The 27131-nt window shown below is 34.2% G+C and overlaps 2 protein-coding genes across 9 annotated transcripts in view; one reads left to right on the top strand and one right to left on the bottom strand.

Annotated features, from left to right (window-relative positions):
* KCNMB3 (potassium calcium-activated channel subfamily M regulatory beta subunit 3) overlaps positions 1-7427 on the top strand; it is a 77619-nt gene extending 70192 nt beyond the window's left edge. For 7 of the 8 annotated variants that reach the window (XM_072961412.1, XM_072961404.1, XM_072961430.1 and 4 more), the window contains 2 exons: positions 2499-2694; positions 3826-5289. In XM_072961412.1, coding sequence (XP_072817513.1) covers positions 2499-2694; positions 3826-4206 — 577 coding nt within the window. In that variant the 3' untranslated portion in view covers positions 4207-5289. Of the gene's footprint in view, positions 1-2498; positions 2695-3825; positions 5290-7361 lie in introns of those variants that run through there. The other variant, XM_006210612.4, reaches the window with a different exon arrangement.
* A 2453-nt stretch (positions 7428-9880) lies between these two features.
* The window catches only part of PIK3CA (phosphatidylinositol-4,5-bisphosphate 3-kinase catalytic subunit alpha), a 74949-nt gene continuing 57698 nt past the window's right edge, over positions 9881-27131 (bottom strand). Inside the window, exons 10-21 of the mRNA XM_072961324.1 lie at positions 25406-25530; positions 24411-24492; positions 23407-23571; positions 23087-23190; positions 21918-22089; positions 20123-20229; positions 19490-19611; positions 18577-18655; positions 15127-15297; positions 14436-14553; positions 14179-14330; positions 9881-13385 (exon numbers count right to left, since the gene is read on the bottom strand). Of these exons, the coding sequence (XP_072817425.1) occupies positions 13115-13385; positions 14179-14330; positions 14436-14553; positions 15127-15297; positions 18577-18655; positions 19490-19611; positions 20123-20229; positions 21918-22089; positions 23087-23190; positions 23407-23571; positions 24411-24492; positions 25406-25530 (1668 nt within the window). The 3' untranslated portion in view covers positions 9881-13114. The remainder of the gene's footprint in view (positions 13386-14178; positions 14331-14435; positions 14554-15126; positions 15298-18576; positions 18656-19489; positions 19612-20122; positions 20230-21917; positions 22090-23086; positions 23191-23406; positions 23572-24410; positions 24493-25405; positions 25531-27131) is intronic.

The raw sequence follows: 27131 nt of genomic DNA, 5'->3' as shown, positions 1-27131 counted from the left end.
GTGGCCTGCTTTTGTTACTTATCAGATTCATCTCCCACCATTCCTAGGTTCCCATTGTTAGGGCAATAATGTGGGGGTCCTCCTCCACTGCAGTACAAAGTGCCACTATCAGGGAAATTTTCTCTCTGACATTAGCAACAGGGAGAATCTGTTCTGCTCCTGATCAACCAGCTTACTTTAATCTAATGGATACCAGGAACCTTGTGTCTGGCTGTATTTTCTCCATTGCTTTGGCTGCTAGGAAGCTCAGAGCCAAATTTGTGGCCCAGTTCTCATAACTATCAAGGATCTTATGGTGTGGAGGTTACATGTTTATACCTCACTCTTGACTTCATTCTAGCTTTCTACCTTCCTTTTCCTGTTAATGTATTTTCCATCTACATATCTGCATTATGTATATCTATATAAGTTCAGTAAATATGTGTGTATGCACACGTGTGTTTGCGTGCAGGTCAGATTATTTTTTAAAAATATGATGTGATATATTTGGGAGACGGTTTGAAGATACCTTCTGTAAGCTGACACTAAACTCTTGTTCATATTTAAGGTATACTTTTCTAAGCATTTCTGGAAATTGTTTGCTGCAGGTAATTAAGGGACTGTTTACGAGCAGTGAGTTCTCATCTCTGTTGCCTTGTGATCTTGTGCCATCAGAGAGTAGTCTTGCTTCATAAAAGCTGATGGTTGAGAGACTTGGGTAGCTCGTACCTATCCCCCCAACTCCCTTAAGCCCTCATGTCTCAATCAAATGATGGATTTTGTCGGTTTGTAGACAGACACACAGTGCTATTGAGGGACATGCTGATTTTTTCAGCCCTAAATACATTTCTAGTTCGACCTGAAAGGCTCTGGCCTTGACCCTTGTGCATAGGGAGGAGTGTCGCACTCTCTATACTGGAGCTTCCTAAAATCTTCAAAGAACGTTCAAATCAAACTCAGTTTGGCCCTTGGTTAGGATTGAAGTTTTAACACAGAAAGGCCGACAGGTCTAAATATTTTAAGATGCCTGGTCTAAATATGTAGAGAAAGTAATTTTGTGAAAAGGCAGGCCACTGCAAAACCTGTGAAAGAACCTCATTTCCCATTTTTGTATTTTCACTTGCCCAACATTTTATTCTTCTAAGGCCATTTCTAGTGATATTTTTATGCCCTGGGCATGCACTCATGTTAAAAACTGCATTGTGTGTCTCAGGTTTGTCCTTAATAAAGAAAAATGATTACATGAAATCCAAGATCTTCATGGGAGTGCAGTCTGAACCTAGCTAAGCAGTGCTTTTCAAACATTCTGACTTTCAAATTTGCTTCTTGTGTTTAAGACACTGGGAAGCAGCACAGGGACTCACCTAGACGTGGGCGTGAGGATATGTGAGTAGCTGGACCTGCACATTCAACCAAACAAAGCGTTTCCTCTCACCCTCATTTACTTTATCTGGGGCTTGTTCTCTATTTTATACACATATGTTCTTTTTCTTTTTAGAAAAACTTTTTGGGGGTAATTAGGTTTATCTATATACTTTTAATGGACGCACGGGGGATTGAACCGAGGACCTTGTGCATGCTAAGCATACACTCTACCCCTGAGCTATACCCGCCCACGAATGCCCTTCCTCTTCCGCACCACCATGAAGTCTTCATGAGCAGGAGTTCTGTCTGCCCCTTCTCACTGCACCTATGACGTTCTGTGTATGTGCAAATTCTCATGGAATGTTTTCCAAGTGAAATTTAATTCGGTACAATACTTGTTGAGCCTCTACTATGTGAAAGGCACTGTGCTTTGTGTTTTGAGGAACATAAAGATGAATAGGATGTAGCTCCTGACCTTAAGGAACTTACTACTAATAGTAAAAACATGGTAAGTTTTCTAATGAGAGATTCCTCATATGATTTGCATTTGCCTATCTGGAAGTAGAGTGGGTAAATGGAAATGTTCCTTGTTAATACAACTTTAGAGGCTAGATTGACTAAGAGTCCTGTGGTTGGACTTCTTCCAAAGGCACATTTCATCAGGACAAGCCAGTGGGCGCATCTTGAGATGAGGAGGCAGGAGAGATTATAAGATTTCTGAGTGTGAATCTCGGTGGTTACAGATTGAGGATACTGTTGCTCAAAGATGGTTCTCCAAATACTTGCATCTTAAATACTGTTACATATACGGATTCCTGGGCCCCAGCTTGCATCAGCTGAACCTGAATCTCTGGTCTTAGAATCTACATTTTAACAAATTCTTCATTCTAACATACCTACTCGGGTGATTCTAAAGTCCGAAAACCATTGACCTAGAATGAGAAATATGCTAGGAGGTCATAACTGAGATGGAACCCAGCACTTCACTGCTGTTTATCCCCTGCTGCATGGCCCCCATGCTCCCTAGTCATTCAGTGCCTTCTGTAATGGTCCTGCATTGCTTTGAGATGGACAAATGCCTCAGATTACCAAATTAGAAATACAGAACTAAATTTTCTAGGGCTGAAAACCATTTCTTTTTTTCCAAATTGAAGCACTCAGAGAGAAGCAGCGAACTGCACCATCATCCACACACACATCACGCACTGGACGGACTGCGCTTTCAGCCGTGGGGCGGACTGCCGCGGTCAGGGCAAGTACCCGTGTCTGCAGGTGCTTGTGAACCTCACCCATTCAGGGCAGAAAGCTCTCCTACATTATAACGAAGTGGCTGTCCAGACAAATTCCAAGGTAAGGTCAAGTTTATGTAACGAAAGAGTTCTAATCACAGCAACCTTTCCACGCCAGACTGTTCCTAGCAGGGTGCAGTATCCAGGCCCATTTCTAGATAAACCTGCTTCCTTCCAGTGAACGTTTTGACAGTGGCCAAATTAGGCTAAATGAAGCTAAAAACATTGGGGAGGAAAAATGAGGTGTATAGAAAAGAGTGGAATTACTCCAATTTCATAAACTGGTATCTGGAATTTAAAGACTGGGCCAATGAACAGTCTTACTTATGGAGGTCGCATTCCCCATCGTATCAAAAATGTTAACATGTTCTCACAGCCCTCCTTAAATCAAACATATAATTTTTCTTATCAAAGAAATTTAAAGAATATCCTTTAAAGGATACTCAGTTGGTTCGTATGACTTAAGTGTACATTTTCACCTAACTATAAAAGTTGAATTGTATTAAATTAGTTGACATGTGATACTTTGTTGTGTTTCTTTAAGCACTAATTTCAATCTGATGATTTTGGTTTTCTTTTTGGATGCAATAATTTTTAAGGTCTCAAATATTTTTGTAGGCCCTTGAGTGCCTAGTGGATATGGTAATAACGCTTTTTTAAAAAGAATCACCAGCTGATGGAGCTTCCTTCTCTCCACTGGTTGTGCCTCCCAGGAACCAAAGCCCACGTACGGCCCCCTCTCCGTGGGCCTAGAACAAAAGCCTCAATGTGTTATCCTTTAGGGAAAGATTTTACTACAGATGATACAGGCATTAATAGGTGTTGAAGGCACATAAAGAGCTCAGTATATATTTGTTGAGTGGACAAATAGATTCATTATTATCCAGGAAGAGAGTGAGGCCCTGCATGTAGGGAAGAGCATAGTCCTTATGAAGATGGTCACTGCCTCTTATACTATGTCTTTATTCTAAGAATTCTGTCCCACATCCCTGTTTAGTGCTCAAAAATGTCCATTTCATTCTTTGCTCTCCTGGCAACCCTTCCCCAGGAGCTGTGAACTAGGTTTTATCACCTTCTGAGATGAAAACTCCTAACAGCTTCAGTCTGAAGTGATTTCAGAATTAAAACTGTTGTTTAAGTGCTTGGTTTCAGAGGCAGTGCCCTCATCTTTCTTCCCCCTCTGTGCTCCTAGTGCTTCTACACACCTAAGTGCCACCGAGATAGAAAAGATTTGCTCAACAGTGCTCTGGGCATAAAGGAATTCTTCGATCTCAAAAACGGGACCCCCTTTTCATGCTTCTACAGTCCAGACAGCCAGTCCAAAGATGTTATTCTCATTAAAAAGTATGACCGAATGGTTATCTTCCATTGTTTGTTCTGGCCATCACTGACTCTGGTAGGTGGTGCCCTGATAGTTGGCATGGTGCGATTAACACAGCACCTGTCCCTACTGTGTGAAAAATACAGCGCTGCACTCAGAGACGAAGTAAGTGGCAAAGTACCTTACATGGCCCGGCACCAGTTCAAACTGTGGGGTGTAGGGAGGAGCAAAGGAAAGAGAAGGCAATCTTAAGATGGTGGCCACATTCAAGTCCTGACCTTCAGTTAACCTGCCATTTCTGCACTTGAGGACCTAATTAGGCCTACTTGCAAACTAACCATGTAGAGGCAAAGTTAAGTACGAATATTTCATGGGCAGAAGAAAATTTGTAGTCTCATTATGCATTCATTCTATTTATTTTATAAATACATAAAAATTCACCATCATTTCTACTCCAAATCTCTCCACATGAGCCAAGGAAGCACTTTTTGTTTCCACGTGGCAAACTGAGCTCAAGGTCTTTGTGCTTCATCTGCTATCAACTCACACTGCAGAACTAGTTATATCTGACTTGTCACTGTGGAAGTAGATGAGGAGGGTTTCTAACCTGGTGAGCGCTGAACGGCCAATCGAGTTCTATGCAATAGAGTTCACATTAAAACATTTCTCAAAAAAATTCTTAGTGAAGAACAGTTCACTACTCACTATAGGAAGATAATAATCTGATAATTTCAGAAAACACGGACCTACGATTTTACTTCACCATGAGAAAAGAGAGAAGCCGCAGCCTATAAAATTCGCTAAGCTTAGCATTATTTGTACTTAACCTTGCCATGGACCATGTAATTTTTCTTTCAGCAACATTTTTTCCAGTTAATTATGCTTTCCGTAAGCTCATTTTGTTGTGTACATGCTGGAGGGAGCAGGAGAGATGGCTAGAAATGTGTTGTGAAGCAGGGAGAAGCTATACTGGATGGAATTTAACATTCATTTCAGATAACCCGCATCACAGAAAAGTCCCACATGGATAGTCAACAACTGTCCGTACTTTAATTAATGAATCAACCACGGTTATTAAATAATGAATGTCACAAAACTCTCCCAACAAGTGCTTTCCAGGTTAAGCTGAATATACGAGTTGGAAACAGAGTTCATTCTGAAAACCATTGTACCTCGAAGTAGCTTTACAATTTTACTAAGAAATCTTATAGCAAGGACAACAGAAAGAATGACTTTTGAAGCAACCTTTATATGTAGATGTTATCAAAACAGAAACTTTGACTCTAAGCCAATTTAATGCCTTTTAGCAAATAATTGTAAGTCACACATTATTAAATAAACTGAATAATTAAATAAAGCAATACTGACTTGAACAGCAGTGAACAATTTTGGTATTTTCTCTTCTTTCTAGTGAGGAATAGTGGAGAGAACATGTGTCTTAAAGTAGGATTTTTTTCGAATTTTTTGAATAATTACAACTTCTCAGGTATGTATCCTTGGGTAATTCAGCTGAATTGTTTGAGCCTCTCTTCTCAACCATAAGTAGGGATAAGCTCTTCTTTCACGGGGTTATTTTTAAGGAAGAAACAAGGTAGAATATGTGGAACACCTAGCTTAATTTCTGGTACCAAGTGGATGTGCATAAAAATGTTAGTAGATGAAAAAAACTTCTGCTAAGTTTTCAATTTTCAGTCAGCCTTCTCCCTCTTCTGGGGATGTACCCTAAAGAAATGAAATCAGTACCTCCAAGAAATACCTGCTCTCCATGTTCACTGCAGCACTATTCACAATAGCCAAGGTATAGAAACAATCTAAGTATCCACTGACAGATGAATAAAGAAATCGTGATTATATATATAAAACGTGTATACATATATAAAATGGAATATTTTTCAGCCTTAAAAAAATGAGATCCTGCCATTTGCAACAACATGGATGAACCTGGAGGTCACTGTGCTAAGTAAAATAATCCAGACACAGAAAGGAAAGAACTGCATTTCACTTATACATGGAATCTAAAAATGTTGAATACATAGCAGAGTGCAGAATGCTAGTTACCGGGGGTGAGGGAGGGGAGTTGGGGAGATGTTCGTTAACGGGTACAGACTTTGTTATAAGATGAATAAATCTTCAGATCTAATGTACAGCATAATGACTATAGTTAATACTGTATTGAATACTGGAAACGTACTAAGAGAATAGATTGTAGGTGCTTGCATCACACACACACACACACACACACACAAGGTAACTGTGTGAGGAGATGATGTGTTAATTAGCTTGACTGCAGTAAACATTTCACTGTGTGTATGTCTATCAAATCATCATGTTGTAAATCTTAAGTATATACAATTCTTAGTAAAAATAAATTCAGTCAGTCTTGGTACCTTTCATTGGGGGTAGGAAGCTGCAGGAGAGGATTCCTCTCCACCTTCTCTTGGCTAAATATGATATGCATTTAAGGTCCAGAACATGCTGTTTAAAAGGTTGTAGTAAATTGTTTTGTATGCCAAAGACTTCTCTGTAATAAAATGTATGTATGCATACATATTTTAAATCATTCTGCAAACTGAGATTCTCTAGATTTCTTGAGTGAATGGCACATCTGTATTCCACTTCTAAGTTTGACACCCATCTAACGATATGCAGTTCTTGAGATTTTTCTAACAAATTCCAAACAATTAATTTGAAACCTAAAATGTATGGAACTGTGAAATCTTAAGTGTTTCAGTTACTACAGTTTTCCATTCATATAGTGGCTATTTAGTTCACCTCAGGAAAGAGACATTATGCTTGGAGAACAAAGTCAATTTAGAACAATGTTATCTCAAAGTCACTCAAACCACTTGGCAAATAAACAACATTTTAGCAATTACTTGCTGTTAATTGCTTAGAAGTACTAAGTATCAATGCCCATGTGCATTACTAGTCCAAGAAAAGCCCAGACTTACCTTTTGCAAGGTTTGTGGTAACTGAAAGCAAAACCAGTTTGCTTCTAGTCTAACTTCACTTCTAGGTTATGGTCATCAACTGACTTGGGAAAAAGTCTGTCCACAGACACATTCCTACATGTATGTGTAATGCATTTATTTCTGCTCAAAATACAAGCATATAGTTCTTCATGCTTAAAGGAAGTTAATATTTAAATAGCTGTTTTTGTAATATTCATCACTTTACTGGGACAGAAAAATTGGCTTTTATGGCATAATAGTTTGAGATTTTCAATCAGCTATACTTAGTCATTATTGATAAGAACTCAAATTCAGCTAAATTTTGATTAGCAACACTGATTTGCTTCTAAGTATTCAAAATAAATGACAAATATCATTATCACAGTTTTTTTGTTAAAATATATAGTAGACTAAGGATTGTTTGGACACAAAAGTAATTTTTTTTTTAATAAACAGTTTGTTGTTACAGACTGCAAAGTTAAAGAAAAGCAGACAGTGACAGTTTCTGATGAGAACAAATAGTAAGTGCAGTCACAGGCCAAATTTCTTGCCAGGAACAGCAAGACTGGGAAGAAGTCTTGAATTTAGTGGCACTGTATCATTCTGTATTCTCAGTACAACACATGCATCTTGCTGTGTCAGATACTTTTGGGGCCATCATTAAAGAACATTTAAAAACATTTTTCTTCTAATCAATGCAGTATACCAAAGGACTCCAACCCACTGAGTGACAAAATATAGAAAAATAGATTTGCTACAAAAAATGGGGCTAAAGAAGGTGGTGGGAGCTCCTTTTTGAAGCTTCCAAGGTCAACATTTGGTATGTCAGTAGTCTTCCTGTGGTAGTGCCACATTGCCCAAGATGTTAAACTGTTATGTTCCAAAAGGACCTATTCTTTTGGATATTATTCCAACCAAAAAAATCAGAGGAATGAATCACACTGAAACCATTAATTGCATCTGAAACTTTGGTTCCATAACCAAAAATATTTCTAGGAATCAGATGAAGGTTAAGTTTTCCAACCACTTTTAGGAATATAAATTTAATCTGACAAGGGGCTTTTTCTTATGAAATCAATAGATAATGACATTTGGAAATACATACTACAATTAAGAAGTTTAGTCTTATTAAAGATATTCTGAGAGAATATAATAAAATAATGAAGGTTTCTGCCTCCTTGCTAGCCTAGAAGCATTAACAAAAGTTAAGAATCACCTAAAAAATATACAAGGCTCTTAGCATAACAAAATTATTGTAGTAAGAGATTAAATAATGTTTTAGACAGATTCATAAACTTAACTGGCCTACAAAATGCATTAAAAACTCTTCCCATACTTAACCAACATGAGGACTGGAGTCTATTGTTGGTAGTGAAACTCAGTTACCCAACTAATACATACAGTGGACTGGTTTTACTTTTCCCCTCCCTGCTAAAACTCTTAAATGGAGTTGTGCAAAAATCAAGTCAGAAGATTTTCTTATAGCTCATAACTGTCACTTTTTGCTAACTAGCATGGGTGAAATATGACCATATCTAAGCCAAGCAAAAGGAATGGTGCTGCATTGATAAAAAGTGTAAAACCTTACTCAAATGGAGCACTTGAACAAAATGAGCTTGTTAAAAAACTAACATCCCAACTTGGGAAACTCCTCTGAGTTTTAGAACCTTGATGTTTATACCTTTTATAAAAGATGCCTCAACGAAGGCTAGCAAGCAGTGTGCATACAAATTGAAATGTCTGCAAATACACACACACCAGTTTCACTAACAATAAAGAAAACAAAACTAATTTCAATGTTGAATTCAATGAACCTCCTGGCACTACTGCCTTTTTCACGTGGCTTGAGCAATGATTAAATTTTAACCAAAAATTTTTCTTAATATCATCTCCAATGCCATTACAAACAAGGCATGCAACTCTGACTTTTACAAATCTAAAATATGATGCTCTGTAATATCAGAGCCAGAAGTATTGAACTGTGACTCATCTGTTTTTTTTTCCTTATTAACCCGAGGTAGAGTTACCAATCTAAATCCAATTTTATCAGGACCATACTTACATTGAGCTAAACCCTATAATCTTTTCAGAAAGTGAAAATAACTTTTAAGAGAAAAAAAAAAGGCTTCCCAGGTCATGGCACATAAGATACATTTACAATTTTTAATGTAGTAATTAAAAAATAAAAATGGTTTGCTTTGTATTTTAAAGAACACCAAGAATTATCATCTGAGGATGTTGTCAATGCTGAATTGTATAGTTCAGCCGTCAAAATCCCCTTGATGAAGAGATAATTCCCTCATGGTATGCACAATATACTCTTACAACTTCTAGCCTTGTCTTAGTGCTTGATCTGAGCAGGATGGATCTGAAGAATGTAATTCATCCAAACAACAACTCCCTGTTTTGCCCCCTCCTTCCACATGCCCCTCTTCTCAAAAACAACTCAAGTATGAAAGTTGTTTTTAAGTAGCAGAAGCACCACAATCTATTAACACCACATATGGTCTTTACACTGAAATATTTTAGTGATCAAAATCAATTTTTAAGGTAGATTCTGAGTGTGTGGGTCCAGCCCAGATCTGCAGTTTGTGCGGACACAGAAACAAAAGGAACTTAAAAACATTCACAAAAAGTGAACTTGCTGGCTTTAAAATAATGCTGGAAATTTAAATTTCTTCAAAGAGTTGGGAAGCATAAGCTATTGGTCAGGATATGAATTAAATGGATTTACAAATCATTAAGAAACAAATCCAAGTTTATGTACTGTGAAATTTCTATGGTGTCTTTTAAATAGATAGGCTGCTCATAAATTCTTTTTTTGTAAATGCCAAATCACTCAATTTTTGCTGGAAAAAAGAATACAGATGGACTATGTTTTACCTATGTGAAATCACCAATCTATTTAAAATCTAAGATAATATATACATTCTAACCAAATAATTGATTATTTTCCTGATTAATAAGAACTACACTTTACACAAAATACTTTATCAGCAGCTGTTTTCTTCAAAAAACCAATAGTCATAGTTTCACAGTTGAAAAAGTTACACATTAAAATATTTTACAATTCATTGTATATTCATCAGGTTCCCACTTCCTAAAGGGCTTGTAATATAAAGCAGATTAGAAGGGAAAACCCCAAAGTTGATCACTTTGACACTAAGTTTTACAGAGGACACTAAGAACCACAAAAAGCTTAGGTTCTATTGTAAAACAGCGACCAAATTCCATTCTTTAAAAAAATCCAATTAGAAACATCTTTTAAAAAAACCAAGTTCCACAATATGATTAACAGATTTCAAATTAACAGCAGTCTAAAAATCTTCAAAATGAATGATTATAGCTGAGAATATGATAAAAAATTAAAACATGATTTGTGAACAGTTGATTATTTCTTGCTAGAATGTGTTTAAATTAGGTTTTATTTTCTTTAAACCTGCTTTTCTTCTATTCTCCAAAATAGTCACTAAAAGAAATATTGCTTAAGTGATCAAATGAAATTGTTGAGCCAATAGTCAGTTATACCACATTCAATGACAAGGATGCTTGGTTATAGAAACTGACCAATCAGAATTGATCTCTGATACTGAAGTACCTGGAAGTAGCTATATCATCACTGACTGGAAACATCCTAGTCACCCCATGTTGCATTTAACTCAGTTTTTGGTTCTTTGCCTTCTAAGTACTACCTGTTCCCTTTTTCTGATTTTTAATGTTGTTTGCATAAACTCTGCTTGTATTTGTTTGAAATGTACTTTGTTTGCATTTAGCAAGATCCCTTAATCTATATTGTTTATCGAATTTGTTTACATTTCTTCAAACGGAATTAATTTGGTTGTAATAGCTCTTGAAAATAAATGTAAATGATAAAATAAGCTATGCGGCTTGTGTTTTAACGGTGGAGAGGTCCCAGGGGAAGGAGAGTATCTGGACTGATGTGAAAAATGCAAAAATTGTATAAATTTTGTGCAAAGAAGCTCAAAGCTTTTTTGGCACTTGGTAAAACACGGTTCTCTGTTAAAACTTCAGTTTCTACCATCAAAATTTCAGATTTGTACCATTTTACTGAGTTTTCCTGTAATTAATCCGACATAGAAAATACTAGGATGCAAGTATGTATTAACTGAATAAATCTAAAAGACACAAAATGTTAATCATGAAGTTTTAATAAGTCATGATATCTTTTATATCTGCAAAATAATCTATCTGGCTTCCTGCTTAAAACAGAGTTTAAATTCTTCTTAACTATTCCAACACAGTTTAGAAACATAAGTTCCCCTAATCTTCAAAATTTTTTTGTTGGCAATATTATATACATGCTTTAGTGAGGTACCTAAATCTCCAATAATTATGCCCTTTAAGGGTTCTAAAATAGCCAAATATTAAGAGTATTTGTATTAGAGTCCCTGTTCACTATTCAAGACTTCTACTATAGGTAACTGATTTCATAAATGAATTATTTTTTAAGTGATGCTGTATACAATGTGTACTCTTCATAAAGTTGTATTCCAATAACATGCCTAATCTAGAAAACAGTCAGTAAATTATTGCACTTTTTCTGGTGTGGCACCTGGACATTTGCTAAAGCTATTTCCTAGGGCATTAATCATTCATTTCAAATACTGAGTAAAATATCAGGTTCTAGAGTGATGACTAGCCTTAGCCCCTACTTCTTGGGTTAATGTTTTTCAAAATGTTTAAGAATGTATCCTGTGCTCAAATGCAATTTAATAAAGTTGGAGATTGAGCCCTGACCACTCAGAAATGGGACATGATCTTAAAACGGTTTAAGGTCCTACTTTTATTATTGAAATATTGAATAAATAGTCTAAAAAGGTAAAAATTTCATGGTTTCTATTCTGCCATGTTACAAAGTATTATTCATGAGTATATCTCAGTAGGGGGGTTAAGACATCAGGCAGATAGTTTCAATTATGTTAATTTTGGTAACTAATTTCATATGATTGAGGCATTCTCAACTATAAAAGAGGATGGAAGATGGGGAATTCAAGTGAAAATAGAAGGAAATAAAAGGAAAGAGGAGGAACTTTAATCTGTCTTCCTTAAGTAGTTAGATACTAGTCATTGGTATAAATGGGATAGTGCCTGAGCCTCACTCACAGATCAAGAGAAAAGCTGACCATGCTGCTACAAACAATAAAAAATTTGGGGTGCAAAACAATGCATGACTATGGGACAGATCATGTAAATAAAGAATATATATTAATGATAGTTTCTATAATATAAATAGCTTTTAATAAAAAAAATAATCTTTTTAATAACATTAATACTCACTTCTATTTTCTGGAAAACATGCACAAAAAATGTATTCAATTCAATTGCAAAAGGAGAAAAAAAATCAATCTAAGGTGAATACTGTACAATTCTGGAGCAAGAACGATTCCTGCTCATTCTTTCTCTATGATTATTATTTAACTTTGTGGGAGCCCAGAATTTCCCTGGGAAGTAAGAATCGGATTCTTGTAAATACTGTCCAGAAAAAAACCTAAAAACACCACCTTATAACAGGTCTCATTTGTGACTGCTTCCCAAACTTTGCAGATAAGACCCCGAATCATCAAAAGGTTCAATTTATTAAAAAGGAAAAGTCTCTGGTGAAATCTCAAGAGTCCCTTACACCCCAAGCATTCTTCATCAAACAAGGAGTCAAAAATCCACTTCAAACTATAAACTGAACAGCAATGAAAAAATAAGAAATTTTCGTTATTTTCCAATCTTAATGTAATTTAACGTCAAACTCCAGTTTACTTGGACCTAATGCAATAATAGACTTTGTTGTGTTCACATTTCAAAACATAGAACATTTGCAAGACAAAAAAAGAACATCATTCTTTTTCCTTCTCCATCATTTCTATATATATTTGGGGTTTTTTTTTGTTTTTGTTTTTTAAAAAAAGATACAAACAATCTTTAAAGTTTACCTTTTTGGACTTAAGGCATAACATGAAATTGCGCATAATTCTAAAGCTTAATTTTGAAATGAACTAGTTTAGTGCTATCAAACCCTGTTTGCATTTACATTATTTAAATTATAGAGTATTTTATTTCGGTTCTTGCTGTAAATTCTAATGCTGTTCATGGATTGTGCAATTCCTATGCAATCAATCAGTCTTTGCCTGTTGACAGTTACTAACAGTGCAGTATAGAATCCAGATACTGAGCTTTCAGTTTCTTAAGTTATCATTTCAGTTCAAAGCATGCTGTTTAATTGTGTGGAAGATCCAATCCATTTTTGTTGTCCAGCCACCATGGTGTGCATCATTCATTTGTTTCATGAAATATTCCAAAGCCTCTTGCTCAGTTTTATCTAAAGCTAGGGTCTTTCGAATATATGCAATATCATCAAAAGATTGTAGTTCTGGCATTCCAGAGCCAAGCATCATTGAGAAAAGATTTATGAAGAGATTGGCATGCTGCCGAATAGCTAGATAAGCCTTGTAACACATCTCCTGAAACCTACAAGTAACAAGAACAGTTTGGTCAGTATGGAGTAAATCGTGTTACTACCTTCAGGTCTCTGCTCAAATGTCACATCGTTAGAGAGGCCTTCTTGGACAAAACTATGAAAAATAGCACTCTTTTCCCTACTCCCTTTATCAGCACTTTCTATTCCCTTTACCCAACACTAAATGTGAACGTGGAACTTGGTTTACTACTCTATCACCAGCACCTAAAATAATGCCTGGCATATTAGGAGTTTGATAAGGATTTATTAAATGTATGAACTGGTCCCATACTAAAACCTCTAGGGTTTAGGCTAGGGCCAGGACTGAGTTACAGATAAAACAGAATTTTTAAAAAGGTTTTTGAAAGTACTTTAAAGTTTAAGACAGACTAATGATATACCATAAGGCAATAAGAAAAATTATGAATAAACATGGTAATTACAGCTGACTGAATTCCTCAGATTATACAACTAAAAAGTGTCTGAAGCATTATACGTTATTTGTCAATAAAAAGAAGGTGGAGTCCAATTGTTTAAACAGCAGTAAATAAAAACTTTTAATGTACTATGAAGTTTAAGGATCACTTTCTTTTTAGATCTTAACTAACTATAAATTAAACTGGTTTTTCTTTACATTTCCTTCACAGCATTACACAATAAATAAATAAAAATAAACACATTAAAATATTCAGTTTATGCTACAATGTTAATATAATACCTATTATTTTAAACTACTTGAAGAATACCAATTGTTTTTTGTAGAACAGCAAGAATTATTTTGTGCTTTTGATTTCTTGAGCTTACCTTTCAAATTCTCTTGTCTTTGTGCATTCCTGGGCTCCTTTACTAATCACTATTAAGAAATCTTGTGTCAAAACAAATGGTACACGCTCTCGTTTATAACCAAATTTTTTCTTCTTGTGATCCAGAAAGTGTCCAAAATCTATATGAAACAACTTTCAAAAAAAAAAAAAAAAAAGAATGTTATAATTTGACAAATGCAAAAATGTCCTGTTAGTAAATTTAAAAGTGCCAAAACATTTAAAAAGAGGAACTAATACTTGTCCATCATCTTTAACCATGATGTTACTATTGTGACGATCTCCAATTCCCAAAATGAAAGTAGCAACACAATATCCAGCACACGAACGTGTAAAAAGATCAATGGCTGCATCATATCTACAAAGAAATGAAACACCTATGAGTTAGCAAAGAAGTATAGAGTGATCCAGTCCAAACTGGGAAAAGATGGTCAAAGTCTTTATTACAGTCTGTACTGATACAATGAAACAATCACTGACATTAGTGGAAGGAAGTACTTATGTTCAAAGATTGAGGAATTTTGAGATTTTGATGTTTTCAAGGATTTCTAAGAAAATTTCTATTCTCTGACCAAATCATAATTCTTATTATAGTGAAAAAATACTTATGTCATCAAAATAAATTTTTCTAATCATTTTAACAATGAATTAGAAGTAAAATTTTTAATTTTTATTTTTACTTAATGTTAATTTTAAAAAAAGAATAAGCAATAAGAAACACATTTGAGACACTTAAGTTGAATGTACAGGATTTTACCAAATTAGAAGCAATTCTGATCATTTAAACATAATGATCTCAAATATTTCAAAGGTTGAACTTAATTTTCTTCCAAAGTAAATATAATTTTTTTTTTCTGGTCTAAGTCAACCATTAGAAGACTTATCTATCAAAACTTAGATTAACATAGAGAGAAAAGAACAATAAACTCACATTTCTCCCTTGTTCTTGTCTTTGAGCCACTGATGTAGTGTGTGGCTGTTGAACTGCAGTGCACCTTTTAGGCCGCCTTTGCACTGAATTTGCATAATAGTGTGAGAATTTCTCACCACCTCAATAAGTCCCACACAGTCACCAATTGACAGACAACCATAAGGTAACATTCTGAAAAAGGATCAAGACATCTGCAATTAAATGATGGGATTTTAAAATCACAAATATTTTATCTTTTTTTTAAAGTGAGGATCTAATTGGCTTTATTAGGAGATTCACGAATCGAGCAGCATCCCATCTAGCAACTAGAAGGGTGCTCTCTAAAATAGCTAATATTTTAATAGGCTAATACAAAAATATTCTTTTTGCCAATTTGTTATGCATGACCTTTACTCCTTTAACCTGATTTTAATTTTCTTTTAGTAAGGACACTATTTCCCATCTTTTCAAATTCCTTTTATGTCTGGTTTAATAGTACTGAGCTGGCTTCTTATACATGCTTCTGTATTCAGTCTAATGTGATGTTTTAACTGAAGCATGTGAAGAAAATCTGGCCCTGCACAGATATCTAGTTGGAAAATGAGTACTGTAATACCCTTTTCAGATAATTGTAGATACTTTTCTTTGATGCTATTCTAAAACTTGACAAGAGATAGTTTCTCAAGTTGCAACATGGAATGTGAAACCGTATCAGTAAACTTTTCATACTCTATTACATTATGACCCATTTGTCTATCTTGCCTCTGAATGGAACCTTTACCCGTATATGACTTTATAATATTCTGCACTGGTCATTTGGAAGATATTAGTTCACCGAGCTATGGAGATCTTCCAAATATTGATATTTTTCATTATACCAAGTAAAAACAAAATCACAATAGTTAACATTATCAATGACCTCACCAGAAAAGTCTTTAATCTGGAGGAAGCTCATAGCAGTGGATACAAGTTTTTAAAAATTCTAATTTTTGCTTGAAAGCTTAAATTTGATCATTGACAACAAATACTGTCAGTTGTTCTTGAAGAGAGAGGCTCATATGTTCATTTTCAAGAAAATGTCTGTTAAGTACCCATGTCTGAATGACAAGCTTGTCTAATAGTTATTCTTGAGGTAAAAATGTTCCATGGTAAAAGCAGCTAGTTCAGCTCACAACTCAAGCAACCTACCAATGCTTTTTCCTTGATACGACTCTACTTTGGTATGCAGAAGTGCTTTATGGGTTCTTGCCATTCATCACACAGAATAACAAAAAAGAATAAACAATATATGTCATAAAGGGTGTTAATTTAAAGAAATAATGAAAAAAAGCACCTAACATTCCAATTGGCACTTAAGTACTAAAGTATGTTTTTTCTTGCTCTGTTGTTCTCATAAGCTACTGTTCATACTTTCCACGCTTCCTTTACTTTTAAAATTCCTAACAGAATAATGGTCTATACTTATTTTCATTTTCTCACTTAATTCCTTGTAGCCTAATTTCTGTGCCTACCACTCTGCTGACTCAACTCTTCTTAAAGCTAACCATGAATCATCAAATCCAAGGGTTTTTCCACGGTCCTTATGCTCTTAAACTCCTGCAGCACCTAATACTGTAAACTGTTTGTGAATCTCTCCCCTTTTGAGTTCTGTGAATCACTTACTCTGGTCTTCCTACCCTTTTGACCATTTTTCTTATGGAATCTTTTCTTCTATCCTAGTAAATACAGGAATTTCTTAAGGTTGTACTCCTGATCATTCTCTCTTATTTTAATTCTATTAATGTTGAACATGTTTATGGTTTAAAGAGTCACATAGTCCTATAAGGCTTATTACTAAAAAACAAACAAACAAACAAACAAACAAACAAAAAACCTTAGCAGAGTTATAATAAACCTGAATCTAAGCTTTGTGAAGTATAACTAAAAATGCTATGATTTTACTTAAATTCACTTCTTATTTAAATTTAAATTTTAAATAAGATTTTAACTTAAATTTACTTAAGTTAAAAGAAAAATATTTAGAAAATATTTTAAGATATGACAACTTCCCAAAGATCCAACTTACCTTCCAATAAACTAGCTTAACTTTAAATGCATTTTTGCACAGCCACTAATTTGCAATTAAATACTGTAATTACCAGAGTTACATAGTTCATTCCTTTACTCTGCCTAGTTCTGCATTTTCTTTGTACTCTGCTCTCCTAGGGGTGGTAGTAGTAATGGCACGTGGCTCTTTCATGACACATGAAATTATGCCAAAAAAGGAACTTGGTTCGTTTAACACTAATTGCTTTTGGAAAGCAGCAGGGATTACACAAAGAATCAGGAGTTAAGAATCTGAAATTGATGACTTAATTTTGTCCCTTAGCAGGTTACTTGAGATGTCCATTTTTCTTCTTTGCAATAAAAGGATTCTACTCTTTGTCACCAATACATTTTTGTATATTAGCTACTTAATCTATGAAGAGGCATACAATTAAACCCTAATAAACTCTGCTGCAGCTAGAGTTGACTCCTATGGTTTACCTACAGACAAAAGTACTTTCGGAGAGGCTGGCCTTTGCCTGAATGACTGGATTTGCAAAGAGACAGATAAGAAAATGAAAAATTATTAGAAGCAAAAATGACTAGGAGAAGATGAAGCATGAGAGAAAATTTGGAGATAATACTGGTAACTGGGAGGGTTGGGCAGAAACCAAGAGAATGACAAAAACTTTAAGATTAGTTGCTTTCATAAATTTTGCTGAAAAACTGATTCAAGACTAGACAGTTTATAAAGTTTTAGAATTAAAAAAATTTATAGAAGAAACTTTCTTTGAAACCCTTAACTTTTGAATTAAAAAAAGGGTCTTTTGTGTATCGTGTCTCCTATGCTCTATTCCAAAATACAGTTGGCCCTTCATAATGGTGGATTCTACATACTTGGATTCAACCAACTGCAGATGGAAAATATTTGGGGAAAAAAATTTCAGAAAGTTCCAAAAAAGCAAAACTTGAATTTGCTGCATACTGCCAACTATTTACATAGCCTTTACATTGTACTAGGTATTATGAGTAATCCAGAGATGACTTATAATCTACAGGAGGATATGCATAGCTTATATGCAAATACTATGCCATTTTATATAAGGGAGTTGAGCATCCATGGATTTTGGTATCCACAGGGGTCTTGGAATCAATCCCTGGCAGATACCAAGGGAAGACTGTTAGTGACACTCGGAGGCAATTGCAGAGTCTTTATCAGGTTATTAGAGACAGTTCTTCTTAACTAGCTGAATCTCATTAGCTATTCTAAGCCAATGAAGAAGAGAATAAATGAAAGTGCCATAGTGTAATCAATTAGTGTTAGTTACTACTCTATACATTCCTTTATAGACATTATGACTCTATATGCTTTATAATTAATATTTACTAATCATTTACATTTTCAGGATAACTTTCAACATACATGTTGCCTTACTGGTTACCTACCGAAGATCAAGACCTTGATTTTGCCAGATATTTTCCATAATGCGAATAATCTGAAGTGTTAGCATATCTTGCCGTAAATCTGAAATTCAAATAATATGTATACACCATTAAATGTCACAAATGCAAATTTTAGTATATCATCACAGTTTTCATATGAAAAATACAGAGCTGTATTTGCTCTTCAAAATAATCTATAAGGAAGCAATAATCTGATTCTTTAACCCATTTCTAAAGTATCTATATAATCTGTATAACAATGTCAGATAAACTGGCAGGTATTTCACAAAAAATGAATTAAAATATTTAAACTACTTATTTTTCGGAGTCCTTAAATTTGAACATGTTTATATTAAAATATTTGGATTAACAGAATTCAGTGCTCAAAGGTCATTTCCCAATGGAAACCCATCAATGATACATATTTTTTTTTTAATATATAAAAATGTATTCTCCCACAGTCTGTACCCCAAGTAAATTAAGACCTTCTTTTATGATTTCTTAGCAGACTACACTTTTCTTTTGTACCAGGGCTATAATTTTGTTTTTGTAATTATTTATTTAATGTCTCTCTTTTACCTGCTAGACTGTAAGCTCTAAGAAGGCAGGGATTCTGTTTTGTGTTATGTTTAGAATCTTAGGACCTAGCACATCAAATATTTATGGAATGAATGGATACTCATATAGCTAGACAAATGACAAAAACTGATTTCAGGCCTTCTGTTTCTAAACCTAGTACTTCTTTTCAATAATTATACATACATATTCTAAAGGTTAAGACATCTGCTTAATATTAGATATTTTCTCACATGCATATTCCCTAAATGGCTTTCAGCAGTCTTCATGGTTCATAAATACCCTGTGTACAAAGATAGCTAAATTCATGTATCATAAGTTCATTAATACTCTTCCTTACCATCCCCATTTTTAAAGATGATCTCATTGTTCTGAAAGAGTAATTCTGACATGATGTCTGGGTTCTCCCAATTCAACCAGAGTGGCCTTTTTGCAGAGGACATAATTCGACACTCTTCAAGCCTTTAAAACAGTTGAAAACTTTACTAGGAACTTTAGCTTTGTTATTCTTTATAGTCTCAAATTTATTTTAAAATACATATATAGTATAGCTTTTTGAAGTTTATAAAAATTTTAAACTTTCTCCTCAATTTTACTTATAAATTCATTTCTGAGTACAAAAAATACATATTAACTTTAAAAATTTCATATATAATGGAATATGAATTTTCCATAAATACAGGGACATATAATTAGTTTTACAGATATTACAATCTTCTTATCCTATGATATCAGAAATTCTGGCCATAGAGTTTTAAATTCTATTTTTAAAGTAGTAAAAACTCATTCTGAATAAGTACAGCTTTGAATCTGAGAAATTTTTACTACTCTTATTTTGCAGGTTAGGAAATGGGAGAGAGTAGCACATATTATTGAACACAATTATAAAGGGCATTTTGACTTCTTTCAAGATTTTCTCCAGAGAAAGTACTTGTTTAAATGTATTAATAAAACCTCCAATGAAGTACCTTACCTGAGATTTCCCAGTTGATGAGCAGGGTTTAGAGGGGACAGAAAGCCCTGTAGAGCATCCATGAAATCTGGTCGCCGCATTTGCTCAACTAAAAACTTCATCTGTACCTGACAAATAAGCATAATCGTGGTTAGAAATTGATCTGATGAAAGGTAAACTAATCGCTAACCTCTTTTATACACTGGAACTACAGTAATGTGTAGTCTTTGAGTTCATGTCTTGGACTGGCTGCATTTTAATTAGAAGGATTTCTATAACACAAAGCAGCACAACTCAGATGGACAAGTGAGAGCAACAATACTGAGCACCTTCCTGTGATGAAAACTCTGCATGTTGACAGAGACAACGTTTTGGCTCTACAGCAGGGCTCAGCCACTACGGCCTGTGTGTCAGCTGCCAGTTTTTGTAAGTCACACCAGTCATTTAGACATTAGCTGCTTCCACACTAGAACAGCAGAGGTGAGCAGTTACAGCAGACTGCATGGCCTGCCAAGTCTGAAGTATTCACTACCTAGCTTTTTAAGAAAAAGTTTGCTGACCTTTGTTCTAGAGGAAAAATTATGGAGACATCATGTTATCTCAGCTTAATCATCTTACTCTTAAGTTTTTCAGAAAATACCACATTCACCATATTCTCTGCTGGGTATATGGTCTAGTGAGGCTAAAAGAAATTGTTGGGGGAAATCTCATACTATACTCAAATTTGAGCACATAGCTGGAAAGTAACATGCTTTTTAATCATTTTTTTAATCCACTGCATCACAGCCTACCTGTGATATGAAAATTTCAATTTAGAAGAAATGCTCGTATTGACAAATTTAAATAGTATCTAATTTCTTTTTTCTTACCTCAGTTACAATATAAATATAACAAATTTTATTATTTAAAAGCAGCCTAGTCCCCTCTTGCTCATAATTCCAGCAGCAGAAACAGTACAATTATTTTCTAATAACCTGTATTTGAACTTACATACCACAATTTCAATAAAATCAACTCACTCACATATTGTATGGCATTTAGATTAATACAGTAACTTTCTTTTAAACTTGGTTTTTCTTCAAGCAATATTAATGAAGATGTTGAAAATTTATTCATACTACTAATCTACATTGTCTGCTCTTTGGGGACTCACTAATTAACTGGGATTTTCTTTTTTTCATTTCACTAGAGGTGAAGAATGAGCTCACTTTTTACTGTAGGGTGTGTTGGATTGAATAAAGGATAAGGAGTAGGAAAAAGTCATGACAAACCTTTTCATTTCACGTTCCTTAGTTACACAAACTTAGACTGCCAATGACTTGAGTCAATGACTTGAGTGTGTGACACATTCACTGTGTGACTGAGAGTCCATTTTAAATTTAGAAACAGAAAAACTGATTTCTTTTCTCTCATTTTTAGGGTCATTACTAAAAGAAAATAAGTAACATAGAGCAAGGAAAAATCATCTTTAAGACTGAGGGCTATAAAAAGGTGAAAGAAGGGGAAAGAGGAGGGAGCAGACATTTACTGGGCACCTGCCATGTTCGAGAGACTATGATAGGTGCTTTGCATATCTCGTATGATTTAATTCTCACAACAACCTTACAAAGAAAGTATTATTCCATTTTACAGGTGAGGAAAATGAATCTCAAGAGACTAAATAATGTGTCTAACATTATACAGCTTAGAAGCAGTGGAACTTGGATCTAAATCCTAACCTGCTTAATTCTGAGGCCTATGATCTGCACATATACTGGACTCTCAACCCTGCCGAACAACAATGAAAGGAATCTCAAAACAAACTAGAGTCACATACCTTTTGTGTTTCATCCTTTTTCTCTTGTTTGAGAATGTCAGTTAAGTTAATGAGCTTTTCCATCGCCTCAACTTGCCTATTCAAGTGCTTCAAATACATCCCACATGCACGGCAATAGGACTCCAAAAGCAGGCCAAACCTCTGACTAACTGTTTTATTGTGCATCTCAGATCTAAAACACCAGTGCAACATTAGGGGGGAAAAAGAGAAAGAGAGAAATAGAGAGATTGAGATTTAAGTGAGTATACATACAATCTTAAAAAAAAACATTTTTCTAAATTCAACAAATGTTATAATCATACTAACAATAAAATAATTTAAAATCTATCATTTGGAAGCAAAATAATCAAGAAGTTTTAAGTAGTTCTTGGAAATGTAAATAAAAAACTAAATTTTAGGTTTATTTCAACTACTTTTCATTTACTAATCTCAGAACAAGATATATAAATGTGACAAAAGGAAATTAGGCACTAAAATAATAAAATGAGTAAGAAGGGAGTGAAGAGCTCAGTGAGCACTACTTGACTCTTGTGTACTGTGTCTGAATTTAACTGAGCACTACTTGACCTTTTCTGTATTGTGTCTGAATTTAAGTTATTTTAAATCTAGCTTCTAGATTCCATTTTTAATTTACTTTAATATTTAAAAAACTATGTCATTACAAATCCATTTCTAAATTTAGAAAAAAGTACATGATTTATACCTCTAATTTTGTGCATTTAAATACATCATATTCTGCAAAATACCTTTTATTCTTAATTAGCTTGTATTCTTGTAAAAAACTTGGGATATTGTCATTATTGTTCTGAATACCAAGGCAAGATATTTTGGGGGAGCAGTGTGATATTTTAATCCTCACATACAGTGAAACTGACTGCAGCCAGATTCTGGACCTAGCAAATTTTACTTTGCTTACAGTAGAATCAAAATCTTTAAAAATATTTCAGCTCTCATTCTTGTGTTAAATTTCATTTAGAATTTTACTGCTTATTTAATGTTAAAGAGAAAAAGCTGAGGGAAACTCATCACTGGTATGATATACATTCAGTATGGAAAACTCTTCTAGACACACAAAAACAACAGTAGATAAGTAGTGCATATTTATATATCTACTGAGAATACAAGTCATATACATCTAAGGAATTAAATGGGAAAATAATTTGACTTACTTTAAATGCCAAAAGAAAAAGTGCCCGATCCTTTGATTAGTCAATGCTTTTTTGAGTAAAAATCTCACAAGCAGGTTATCCAAATACTGTTCATATTTTAGGACCTACGTGATTAAAAACAAACATAAAAATAACTCCACACCAATCAGGGTCAGTTTCTTTCTGCATGGTTGGATTTAAGGAGGTTTTTCAGGAAGAGAGTAGTACTACAGGTAATAAAACTGAATTTTAAAAAAGCTTAAAACCAGTTAATAGAGTAGGCTTTGGAAGTTGCAAGGATTTAGAAGAAAACATTATTTTTCTATTTTACATTATTTTACCTGTACTAGCTGAATTAGGTACTGAGAAAGTTTGTCATCTGTTAAATATTTTTCCAAACATCTAACAGCAAAACTTCGAACCATAGGATCTGGGTAATTGCAGTCCAGAAGCTCCATAGCCTGTTCAGGTTTGATTGGAGGCCAGTCTTTTACCAAGCAATACATCTGTGTACGAGTAAGATAAAAAATCATATTTAAAAAGCAAAGATAGTTGTGAATAAACCCTCTAAGACATTGTCTTAATTTCTTATTTTAAAAATTAGATAAAAGTTCTCCTTTATGAATTCAGTGCTTAAAATGTTTAGTTCTAATTAATTATATCAGAGGAAGTTGTATAAACAGTATTTTTCTTTACTATACAGATCTTCTGTGATTTATGGTGGGCTATGTCTTGATAAACCTATCAAAAATTGAAAATATCTTAAGTCAAAAGTGCATTTAATACACCTAATCTACTGAACATCATAGCTTAGCCTAGACTACCTTAAACATGCTCAGAACACTTACGTTAGCCCACAGTTGGGCAAAGTCATTTAACACAAAGCCTATTTTATAATGAAGTGTTGAATATCTCATGTAATTTATTGAGTACTGTATTGAAAGTTAAAAGGAGAATGGCTGTATGGGTGCAGAATAGTTGTAAGGAGATTGCTTGTTTCCCACCATGATCGCCCAGCTGACGGGGAGCTGCGGCTTGCTGCTGCTGTCCAGTATTAGGAGAGAGTATCTTATTATCATACACTGCTAGCCCAGGGAAAAGATCAAAATTCAATACCTGAAGTATAGTTTCTACTGAATGCATATCACTTCCACACCATTGTAAAGTCAAAAAATCTTAAGTCAAACCATGGTAAGTTGGGACCATTTGTATTATCATTATTAGTTAATTTAAAACAAAGTGTATTTAATCTTTTATACTTAAACAGCATTTCTGGCAGAAAACAATCTGAATGACAAACCAGACTTGTGCAACAGTTATTCAGTAATTTCAAACATGCATTTACCTGAGCTACTTCATCTCTAGAATTCCATTTGACAGACAGAAGCAATTTGGGTAGAATTTCAGGAATAGTTACACAATAGTGCCTGTGTGGAAACGACAAAACAAAATAAAAACCATTCTTGCATGTTATTCAAAAGGCCTAGATGTCTAAATTTTCAATTAGATAATCTTTAAGAAGTTCCAAACACTTTTAAAACTTCTTACCATTACCAGCCTTCTTTAAAATCAAAAGATATCTGCATTTAACACTATAGCTGTACATACATGTATATATATACTCAGACACAGTTATAATGGCATAGAATATGAAAAATCCAAATGGAGAATAGGTACTTAGGAAAAATTATGAATTTATGTTGTAAGACTCTTCGTATAGTTCCTATTTTTCATCTACTTACTCAACATGAACCGTGAGCAGATGCAGCACTTCTACTGTGGTCACTGGACAAAATTTATGTTTAAATGAACTTTTTGCAGAAATACACTGCAACTGCTTTACTGCTTTATTTAAATAAACCAATGTACACTTACCAATCTGTAGGATAATTTCTTTGGAAGTGAAAATAAGGCATTATACTATTACTTGAAAAAAGTGTAAGAAAAAACAAAAAATGGAAGGAACTCCTAAAAATGAAAATCTCTAGACCAACTAAATCACAACTAAACTGATCTAAAACTGCAGGTACTTTTTTTGGATCTTAAATTTTATTTGAAAACAAAAAGACAAAACCCAAATCCTAAAGAAAGTCATGTTAAGGATTCTGAATTTAAAAAAGCCTTCAATATGCAAGGTTAGTACCACTGCAGCATGATTTTTTAGGAATATTCATCTATATCCACAGTTTAAAAATGGACTGTGTTTGTAATAAAAAGTCACGTAAATTATGCTTTATTTACTATAACAAGTAATGGCAGAAACGTGACAGTATCAGTCAAAGTCAGTTCTTTCTTCTGCAATAGAAGAAAGAAACACAGAATCTCCATCTTAACACTTACCTGTGGCTCCACAGAAAATCCTTCTCCTGCTCAGTGATTTCAGATAGAGGATCTCGTGTACAAATTGCTCGGAGCTGTTCTTTATCATTTTCTCTTAATTCGTTGTCTCTAGCTAGTCTGTTACTCTGTAAAATAAAGTAATATCTTATATGATTTTCTTTGCCATATTCTCCCACCTAGATTCATGAGTGATCTGCAAAAAAAGAAAATTAATTTGCAATAAACTTTACATTGCTTATGACTGGTTGTGAAACAGTTTAGTTTCATTACAAGACTTTATTTTCAGGGATAGGAAAGAACCAACTTAAGACAGTATTTGTGGAACAAATCCAGTAACTCACTTGGTTAACATTACCACCAACCAAAGAACAGTAACTGCCAAAGTTAGGGATAAGACCAGACTGGGATTCTAGTGGGTAGTAGTGAACAATTTACTTCTCTTCCTGATGAGGACCCTTCTTAGTATCTTACTAATTAATCTGCTAATGTCTCTGGAATAAGACAGAAAATAAAAGTAATAAAATAAAAATATAAATTTTTTCATAATCCTTGCCCGAATATATCCTTATAATCACTGCAAGGCTTTCCAATTTTAAAAGTAAAAATAAGTAAGGGAACAAAGGAGAAAGAAACACCCCATTAAAACACTGCACATTGAATGTTTGGAAACTGAAAGGATTAATACTGTAACTTTTGGTGTAATTCCAAAATTTCAAGTAATATATTTACTCCCTTTATATACAAATATATTAAATGCATAATGAATAATTATGAATGCATATTAATGTATCATGCAAAACAACCCTTTAGGATGGGTTACATATATTCCTAATGGCTAAAAACAAAAGCAGACATCCAAGTTGCTTGGTGTTAATACATTTAAACATTGTTAATTTATCCAACAGCATAAAGAAATATTACTGGCACATACTCAGTAAATCTTTATTAATACATGTACTGTGTACCTTGTCCTGATCTTACTGTTGGGCTCAGAAAATAGTAAAACACCCTGCATTAACAGAGCCTCTATTATAGTGGGAAATTAAATGAACAAATAAAAATACTGGAGAGCTGATTTAGATAGATGCTCTGGGTGATGTGACAGAGAATGACTGGGTGGCTACTTTTGACTGGGTGTTCAGAAATGGCCTCTGAGAAGGTAATATTAATTTGTGATCCAAATGACAAGAACCACCCACATTAAGATCAGGGAAAGAGTATATTGCAGGTGAAGGAAACAGTGAAAGTACCTAAGGAGAGAATGAGTGTGGTGTGAAGGAGAAATAGGAAGACCAGTAAGTCTAAAGTCCAGTAGATGAGGGAGAGGAGTGACAGGAGGCATATTCAGAGCATGCACAATTTGCAGGTCAGGGTAAAGGTTTGGATTTTACTTTCAGTGAAAGCTGCTCAAAGGATGAAAATTATTATTTATGTTTTATAAATATTATTACAGCTGCTCTGGGGAAAGAGGGAGACCAGCTGCGAGGCTACTGCAATGGTCCAGGTAAGAGATAATAAATACTTAACCCTCAACTCATCAGGAAAAGTAGTCATTACCATTTATCATCTGGGTTCCAATGGAGTCTTAAGTCTTTTATTTACTTATTTTTGTTTATATTTTTAATATAAAATAATTTAGAGAATAAAGCGATGGTGAAAAACAATTTTATTAGACATCTTAATAAGAATTTAAACACAGTGGAACCAAATTCATAATCCAAAATGG

The sequence above is a fragment of the Vicugna pacos genome, chromosome 1 (assembly GCF_048564905.1).
Source record: "Vicugna pacos chromosome 1, VicPac4, whole genome shotgun sequence".
Lineage (NCBI taxonomy): Eukaryota > Metazoa > Chordata > Mammalia > Artiodactyla > Camelidae > Vicugna > Vicugna pacos.
Note: the sequence above shows the minus strand (reverse complement) of the source record. Positions and strands in the feature narration are given on the sequence as shown.